The following is a 10,000-nucleotide window of genomic DNA, read 5'->3' as shown; positions in this document are numbered from 1 at the left end:
AACTTTGAAAGTAGGTTGTGTTTTCTTAGGGCATGCACAAACACGTGTTCTTACAAGGGCAAACACACACACACACGCGCGCGCACGCACACACACACTCGCACGCGCACGCACGCACGCACATACACACACACACACACACACCTACACACACACACACACACGTTGTCCAGACATGCTGTAGACTGGTGTTCAGAGGTAACTGTGCGTCACGCCTTTGTGGTGGTCAGGCCTAGCCTAGCCTAGCCTAGCCTAGCTCATAAAGTTAATGATTCATGTGAACTGCACGGTGTTTTGACTGGCTGAGATTCCACATCGACCCCTGGCCAATAGAACGGCTCGTAAAGGCAGGTGCTTTAGTGGTAATCTACGGCCATGTCGACAGCGTGTGTGTGGGTGGGTGTTTTACTGCCGTTAGTTTTGTTTCTCATTGTTTGGCTCAGTGGATGAGAGTGCAGAAACGGAAGAGTCCTTCAGTTCCTCTCGCTGAGCGAGTTTCCTTTGTATTCAAATGTCACACACTTTTGAACGTTTTGCGTGTGTGTGTGTGTGTGTGTGTGTGTGTGTGCTGTGTGTTGATGAACATATACACTCACTGAACACTTTATTAGAAACACCTGTACACCTTCTCATTCATCCAGGTGGTGTCATGGTGTGGGGAATGTTTTCTTGGCACTCTTTGGACCCGTTAATACCAATCAATCAGCACTTGAATACCACAGCCTGTTTGAGTATTGTTGCTGACCATGTGCATCCCTTCATGGCCACAATGTACCCATCTTCTAATGGCTACTTCCAGCATGGTAATGCACCAGGTTGCAAAGCAAAAGTCGTCTCAATCTGGTTTCACGAACCTGACAATGAGTTCAGTGTTCTTCAGTGGCCTTCCCCAGTCACCGGATCCGAATCCAATAGAACACCTTTGGGACGCGGTCCCAACAGGAGACTCACAGCTTCAAAGTGCACCTGAAAAATCCGCAGGAAATCGCCTGACGCAATCACGTCATCATGGACCACAATCTCAAAGGATTGTTTCTTTCCAACATCTTGTGGAATCGATGTCACGAAGAAGAATTGAGGCTGTTTTGAGCGCAAAAGGGAGACCCTACCCCAGTGTTAAGAATAGTGTTCCTGACAAAGTGTTCAGTGAGTGTACAGTATATGTTACAGTATGTGCACGTATGAAAGAGAGGCCTGTAGTACTCTCCACCCAGCCCAACAGCAGTCAGGCAGCACAAGTAAAACTAGCTCTTTGGGTCAGCGGTTACGAAACCACTAACTGTTAATGTGAACCTTGTTTTTGCTGAAGCCGACCACAGGCTCACCACCGCCTGAGTGATACAGTGAAGGCAGTGTGAGGGTTTGTCTGGGTCTGCAGACTGGGACTTGTGTGTGTGTGTGTGTGTGTGTGTGTATGTGTATGTGTATGTGTGTGTGTGTGTGTGTGTGTGTGTGTGTGTGTGTGTTCCGTGCTCGGGATGCTGCCACCCCCGGTCGGCTAGGCGACCAGATGAAAGGGGACACCTTCTGAAAAACACACCGTCATGCTCAAACTCCCTGTTTTTTTGGGTTTTTTATTCTATTCAGATGACAGATCGCTCTCCCTCCCTCCCTCCCCCGAATCCCTCCCTCTCTCCTCCTCTCTCCTCCTCCTCCTCCTCCTCCTCCTCCTCCCCCACTCCGTTTGTCAGGTGGTAGCTCAGTGCAGAGGTGCCCTCGGTCACCCGCTGTCTCCCGGGAGGGACCGGGACCCGGGTCTCTGAAGCCTGCTGAGTCAGCCTCGCAGGGCCTGAAGGGCGTCTTTAAGAGGGCTTCCACACAGGAAGGAGATCAATAGCCTAACGACTTTACTGTTGCCATTCACCAAGGCGGGGGGTTGGGGGGGGGGGGGGGGGGGGGGTGATTAGCAACAGTACAGACAGGCCTCTGAAGGGGGATGGGGGGGAGGCGGGGGGGGGGGGGGGGGGGGCAATTATCTATACACAGACTTCAAACGGGTTGGAGGGAGTGATTAGGTCTACACACGTCTCCGAAGGCGTCTCTCTCCGTTAAAGAAAGTCAACACAAAACACAAAACAGAGGGACGCTTTCCAGGACGTTTTTTTTGGAGGGATTCCCAATCCGACGAGGCCCCGGGTTTGATTGATCCATTCAGAGTGAAAAGCGGAGAGGGCTTGGGTGGCGGGGAGGATGAGAGAGACCTGTCTCTGATGTCGGCTCGTCTGCGCTTTAATCCGGACGTTTGTTTGTCTGACGGCGTTGTTTTCTCCGCGGGCCATGACGGGGGAGGCGAGAGAGAAGAGAGAGGGCAGGTTTGGACCAGGGAGACGCAGAGAGCCCAGTTGTTTTGACATCCGTCAGGAAGAGAAATAAAGAGAGGGATGCCGAAGCGGGCGGGGAAAAAGAAAAGAGGTCGATCTTGTCAGGAGAACGCACAACGGTGCTGTCAGAGAAGGAGGGAGCCTGGTTGCTTCAGGAGAATAATGGGTGTGTGCGTGCGTGTGTGAGCGTGTATGATGTTGTTGTACTCTAAAATAGTGGTTCAAATAGTACGGTACTTGAAATGAAGGTTGGGCGGTATCCATTTGTTCACACAAAATGTCCTCGACATTTGAGACCATCCTCCAATTGTGTGACTGTGCTTGATTGAGTTTGCCTGGCACGACGGAACCAACGGAATAGTCACGTCATTTCAAACCCCGCCCATCTGGTCATGTCAAACCCCGCCCATCTGGTCATTTCAAATCCCGCCCCCATCTGGTCATTTCAAACCCCGCCCCCATCTGGTCATGTCAAACCCCGCCCATCTGGTCATTTCATTTACATTACATTTACATTTTTGGGGCATTTAGCAGACACCTTTATCCCTCACTCTCACACCTCTATAAGTAAGTGAATCACCCATCCATCAGTCCTCATCATCAAAACAAATCTATGCTACAACCAGGAGCCGTCGGCAGTCACAGTGCAAAACCATTTCAAATAGCTTGCCACCCTCGTCTGCTGTGTGAATACCGTACGCTACAAAGCAGAGCTATTGTTAGCCGGTGTGCTGAGATGGCAGTGAATGGATGGGCCTGACGTGTAGCAGCCTCCTGCGCGGTGCAGCGGGTGCAGGCTTGTCTCTATCTGAGGACGATTGAGACAGATCGCCTCGGCGCATGGGAGACCGCCGCCGCCTCGGCCATCCGTCAACGGAGAGGCGAGGTAAACTGCCCTGCTGCTCAACGGTCATCTCTCCTGCTGCTGACACACACTCACACGCACACTCATACACACACTCACACACACACTCACACTCATACACACACTCACACACACACTCACACACACACACACACTCACACACACACTCACATGCATGAATGCACAAACGCACACACATACACACACACACACACACACACACACACACACTCTCTCTGCTGGGCAGGAGACAGACTGGCCCTGAACACTCATACTCATACATCCAATTTATAGCGGACACACACACAAATGCATTGAAATGTACACACACACTTACACACACACACATACACACACACACACACACACACACACAGAGACACACACACACACAAAGAGACACACACACACACACACACACAGAGAGAGAGACACACACACACACACACACACACACACACACATTGCACTCTCAGCTGCTTTCAGTGGTAAGTCAAGCTGTGGTAAAGAGCCCGGGGGGACAGGGAGGAGTGGTCTGCTGTAACATGACGCCTCTGCATCAGCCAGCTGCCTGGTCCTCCAACCCTGCATCATCCTGGTCCTACCCTGGCCCTGGTCCTACCCTGGCCTTGGGCCTCCACCACCCCTGCATCAGCCTGGCCCTACCCTGGTCCTGAGCCTCCAACCCTGCATCAGTCTGGCCCTACCCTGGCCCTGGTCCTCCAACCCTGCATCAGTCTGGCCCTACCCTGGCCCTGGTCCTCCAACCCTGCATCAGCCTGGTCCTACCCTGGCCCTGGTCCTACCCTGGCCCTGGTCCTACCCTGGCCTTGGGCCTCCAACCCTGCATCAGCCTGGCCCTACCCTGGCCCTCCTCCATCACCCCTGCATCAGTCTGGCCCTACCCTGGCCCTGGTCCTCCAACCCTGCATCAGTCTGGCCCTACCCTAGCCCTCCTCCATCACCCCTGCATCAGCCTGGCCCTGGCCCTCCTCCACCACCCCTGCATCAGTCTGGCCCTACCCTGGCCATGGGCCTCCACCACCCCTGCATCAGTCTGGCCCTGGCCCTCCTCCATCACCCCTGCATCAGTCTGGCCCTGGCCCTCCTCCATCACCCCTGCATCAGTCTGGCCCTACCCTGGCCCTGGTCCTCCAACCCTGCATCAGTCTGGCCCTACCCTGGCCCTGGTCCTCCACCCCTGCATCAGCCTGGCCCTGGCCCTCCTCCACCACCCCTGCATCAGTCTGGCCCTACCCTGGCCCTCCTCCACCACCCCTGCATCAGCCTGGCCCTGGCCCTCCTGCATCAGCCTGGCCCTAGCCCTAACCCTGGGTCCTGGGCCTCCACCACCACAGCAGCTCTGCTCCAGTCAGAGTAGTGAACGACAGAGTCTTCTCTATTCTCTACCACATGTGATACATCCCTCTGGCTGCTTTAGTCATTTTAAAGGAACGTTAAATGACATAACTGGCGTGTTTGTGCTTCCTCGTTAGGACCTAGTAAAGAGCTTTCTCCTGGCTTTCTTATTTCCTCTTTATTAAAATGTCGCCGGTGCGCCAAATGTCGCCACACCGCACACTCCAACCAATAGGATGTACGATTTCCAGATGGGCATTAGAAGGCATAGGCTATATCTTCATACATTATATCTTCATACCCCCACCCGGCCAACCCCCCCTACCCCCCCCCCCCCCTCCCCTCCCTGTACTGGCTGCGTTGGCAGTGCAGATGTTCAGGGCAGGCTCAGTGTTAATACATGAGGAATGTGTTGAGCTGGGAAGCAGCAGACTCCTTCCCGCTGGCTCTCCACCGCCCGCCTGTCGAGACCGGCAGCTGAGGGGGCGTGGCACGGCCGCGGGGGGGGGGGGGGGAGGATGGCTGGATGGATGGATGGCACACTCGCTCAGTGCCACGCAATTAAAACCACCCCCCTAGGCCTTGACACCGCCCCTACATGCCACAGCACGATTGGACCTAACGAGGCGGGAGAGAGAGAGGAGAGAGGTTCTGCTGGCTTTTGGAAAACGAAACCGGGGCGTTCATTTATCACCATGCCTCTCGGAGTCCTCGAAACGTCCTTTGCCGCCCCCGAATACGTTTTTTATTTTTTTTAAACGAGATGATTTAAAGAGTTAGGGTGGTCCTACTCATCATCGCTCAGAGAACGAGGGAGAGACTTGATAACGCCTACTCTGGTTCCTCTGCCTACACCGAGATGTCTGTTGTTGTTCATTATAACTGCGCCCGGGGCTTGTGGGTATGAACACTCTCTCTCCGGCTGCCAAGCCGAGTGGAGGGGAAGTCAATACAATCTTGGCGCTGTAATGTATCAATTTTGGTGTTATTGCGCTGGTATTGATTGGCTGTGATAGACCCCGATTTGTCGCTATTTCACTGAATCTTTTCCTATTTCCCCCAAAAAGCCCAAGGGTTATTTTCATCTCTCTAGGGAGCGCAAAAGACCTTCCGTTTGGTGGGGAGGTAACACAACATATGCCACCCCTATCCAACCGGTATCTTTTATGGAGCTCTGTGTTTGTTAGCAAAAAATACTTCTCCTATCCCGAAAATGTGCCTGTGTCATGCATGCTGCCGTCTACCAGTGAGTCGTAGCGGGTTAGGATGCCTGTTGAGGACTCCTAAATACTCGCAGAGTTGTGACAACTTCTTTGACGAAAGAATATTGATAATTCGCTTTTTGGTGCGTCGAAGTAGGATCAAGTGTGCGTCACACTGAATTGTCTTGTCACACTGAACACTTACTATACATGAGCTGTTTCCTGACAGGCTTGATAACTACCAGCCCAGGTCTCGTTTTCAATGGGATTCAACTGTATAGATGAATAATAAACAAAAAAAACGATTACACGAATGGATGACAGAGACGATATTTTATTGACTTGGCTCCCCGGGACCTGACTGTCGCTGGGGCTTAATGTAGAGATGATCATCTAGATTTGATAGTCATTACTTCGTGTTATGAGTCTGACATTTGGGATCTGGTGGAAACACACACACACACACACACACACACACACACACACACACACACACACACACACAGTCTGTAGTTGAGGGATCGTGCTCTGACTGTGAATGTGTGTGTTACGATCCAAGTCAGGCAAGATGAAGATTCCTGCCTGGTTTAATCCTCTAGTGGACCTTTGCGTATTCTCTTTGAATCCGTTCGTAGTTGTGTTTGGGTCGAACTCTCAGTGCTTGTTTGGTACGGTAGGTGGGTTTTGGTACAGATCGTTATTTCATATTTCATACATTCCATTGCCTCGGTGGATTGCAAGAAAACTTCAAAGACTAGCTAGTTTGGTTATAAACCCAAAGATATTTGGGAACCATTATCCTAATATTGAGATGAGATTAGATTAGAGTCAACTTCTATGGTCTAATCTTCTATTGTCATTGCAGATTACAAGTACCATTACAAGTTACCATTACAAGTGGTACTTGTAATTACCATTACAAGTACCAGATGTTGCACCAAATGCAGTGATATCCATCTTTCTCTCCCTCTTCCCATCACCCCCCTCTCTCTCTCTCTCTCTCTCTCTCTGTCCTCTCTCACTATTCCTCTCTTTCTTTCTTTCTGTCCATCCCTCCGTCCTCTCCACATTTACATTTACATTTTTGGCATTTAGCAGACGGCTTATTCCAAAGCGACTTACAATCAATACATTTGAATACTAATCATGTGAATCATCAGTCCACCATTCGTTGCAGGAAGAGTAATCTAGCTCAGGCCCGGGGCCATTGATAGAAGGAAAAACCTTCTCCTATCACCTTCTTCTAAAACCTAGTTTGTTTTTTGTTTTTTCTCCAGGCACGGGGGACACGGTGGCGGTGATGATAACCGAGTCGTACGGTAAGGAGATCCTGGTGCTGCTGGAGCGTAACCAGACGGTGCTGGCCAGCGTGGTGGTGGGCCAGCGGGGCCAGGCCAAAAACATCAACCGCGGCTCCCTGGTCTTCGTCTCCATCTCCTTCATCGTCCTCATGATCATCTCCTCCGCCTGGCTCATCTTCTACTTCATCCAGAAGATACGCTACACCAACGCGCGGGACCGCAGCCAGGTACACACACACAGGCACACACACACACACACACACGTACACAGGCACACACACACACGTACACAGGCACACACACACACACACATGTACACAGGCACACACACACACACACGTACACAGGCACACACACACACACGTACACAGGCACACACACACACACGTACACAGGCACACACACACACACGTACACAGGCACACACACACACACGTACACAGGCACACACACACACACGTACACAGGCACACACACACACGTACACAGGCACACACACACACGTACACAGGCACACACACACACGTACACAGGCACACACGCCAGAAGATACGCTACACCAATACACGGGACCGCAGCCAGGTACACACACAGGCACACACGTACACAGGCACACACACACACACACACGTACACAGGCACACACACACACACACACGTACACAGGCACACACACACACACACACGTACACAGGCACACACACACACACACACACACACACACGTACACAGGCACACACACTCACACGTACACAGGCACACACACACACGTACACAGGCACACACACACACGTACACAGGCACACACACACATGTACACAGGCACACACACACACACGTACACAGGCACACACACAAGCAGGTACACACGCACGCACACACACACACACACACACACGTACACACGTACACACGCACATACACACACCACTCAGGGTACAGGAAGTGAAAGAAGGTGAAGCGTTGGCTCCCCTTACCCTCCTGCCCTCTTGACGTCTGGCTCCAGCGAACCTTTTCTCTCTCTCTCCCTCTCTCTCTCTCTCTCTCTCTCTCTCTCTCTCTCTCTCTCTCTCTCTCTCTCTCTCTCTCTCTCTCTCTCTCTGCTTGTGGTTGGTCGGGCACACAAGTGGAAGTGGCCATGAAAATTTGATGCGGTAAATAGTTCATGAAACCTTAATGGAGTGTCTCTGTGGTAAAAAGGCTGCTTCCTCAGTGTCTGGCCTGTCCTCTCCCCCCCCCCTCCTTCTCTGGGTCACGGTCCAGGCCACGGCACTGCCTTTAGTGTCCTAATGGTAGCCATCTATCTGGATCAGGTTAGGGAAGTATTCACATGGGGCTGTGTCCTCATTATCTAATAGTGTCCTCTCCTTGTGTCCTAACCTCCTCTTAAAGGACTGGGATGGTCTCAGCACTGAGAGGTAAACCTATATGTGTGTGAGTGTGTATACAGTATATATGTATATATAGCTATGTACTTTCATGGAATAGGGAGGGGATCCAAATACAGGAAAGAGGCCATTTTAGAGTTTACAAACAGTCCTAATCTATCTAGGGTCTGCTAGGGAGGGGCTGCTCTCTCACGCTATCTCTCAATCACAAACCGAGAGAGAGAGAGAGAGAGAGAGAGAGACGTGTATGTATGAGCGTATGCTCACTGCACACACCTGTGTGTGGTCTGTAAACAGAGTACAGCGTTCGACTCTCCAGCGAGTCCTCAAAAAAAACGATATATACTGACAGTTCTAAGATTGGCGACGTTAAATGATCATCTTTAGACTCGCTGGGTGGCGTTAGGCGAGTGGAAGGAAGGAAGCAACACATTTCTATGCACACTCACACACGTCAGTGTCACTGATGCAACCGCATGTGCGTGTGTACAACGTTTGTACACACACTAAGTACAAACCCATAAGTACACACACAACCAGGCCTGTGCAGCTACACTTGGCTTTGAGCAAAGTCTACGCACGCACACACACACACACAGACCCAAACACACACAGACACACGCACGCACACACACACACACTCACACACACACACACACTCACACACACACACACACACACACACACACACGCACACACGCATGCACACACACACACACAAACAGATAGACCCACAACATAAGCAGGACTGTGTTCATGCAGGAGAGGGTGTATTAATGAGTCTGGGCAGGATGCTAACGAGATAGTGACCACTGGGGTGGGGAGATAAGTCCCCTTCACAGGACACACTCAGGCGGGACGGAGGGACCAGACCAATTACCTCTAATCACTTGGCACAGGGGGGAGACTCTCTCTCTCGCTCTCTCTCTCTCTCTCTCTCTCTCTCTCTCTCTCTCTCTCTCTTCTCTCTCTCCTCTCGCTCACTCTCTCTCTCTCTCCCACTCTCGCTCTCTCTCTCTCTCTCCCTCTCTCCTCTCTCTCTCTCTCTCTCTCTCTCGCTTTCTCTCTCTCTCTCTCCACTCTCACTCTCTCTCTCTCTCCTCATCTGTCTCCCTCCTCTCATCTCTCTCTCTCTCTCCCACTCTCTCTCTCTCTCTCTCTCTCTCTCTCGCTCACTCTCTCTCTCTCTCCCACTCTCGCTCTCTCTCTCTCTCCCTCTCTCACTCTCTCTCTCTCTCTCTCTCTCGCTTTCTCTCTCTCTCTCTCCCACTCTCACTCTCTCTCTCTCTCCTCATCTGTCTCCGTCCTCTCATCTCTCTCTCTCTCTCCCTCTCTCTCTCTCTCTCTCGCTTTCTCTCTCTCTCTCTCCCACTCTCACTCTCTCTCTCTCTCCTCATCTGTCTCCGTCCTCTCATCTCTCTCTCTCTCTCCCTCTCTCACTCTCTCTCTCTCTCTCTCTCGCTTTCTCTCTCTCTCTCTCCCACTCTCACTCTCTCTCTCTCCTCATCTGTCTCCGTCCTCTCATCTCTCTCTCTCTCTCCCACTCTCTCTCTCTCTCTCTCTC

The 10,000-nt window shown here is 51.7% G+C and overlaps 1 protein-coding gene across 1 annotated transcript in view; it reads left to right on the top strand.

Annotated features, from left to right (window-relative positions):
- The window catches only part of rnf130 (ring finger protein 130), a 58,515-nt gene that overhangs the window by 26,508 nt on the left and 22,007 nt on the right, over nt 1-10,000 (top strand). Inside the window, exon 4 of the mRNA XM_080526151.1 lies at nt 7,025-7,289. Within this exon, the coding sequence (XP_080382277.1) occupies nt 7,025-7,289 (265 nt within the window). The remainder of the gene's footprint in view (nt 1-7,024; nt 7,290-10,000) is intronic.

The sequence above is a fragment of the Nansenia antarctica genome, assembly GCF_963989245.1.
Source record: "Nansenia antarctica genome assembly, chromosome: 3".
Taxonomy (NCBI): Eukaryota; Metazoa; Chordata; class Actinopteri; order Argentiniformes; family Microstomatidae; genus Nansenia; species Nansenia antarctica.
Note: the sequence above shows the minus strand (reverse complement) of the source record. Positions and strands in the feature narration are given on the sequence as shown.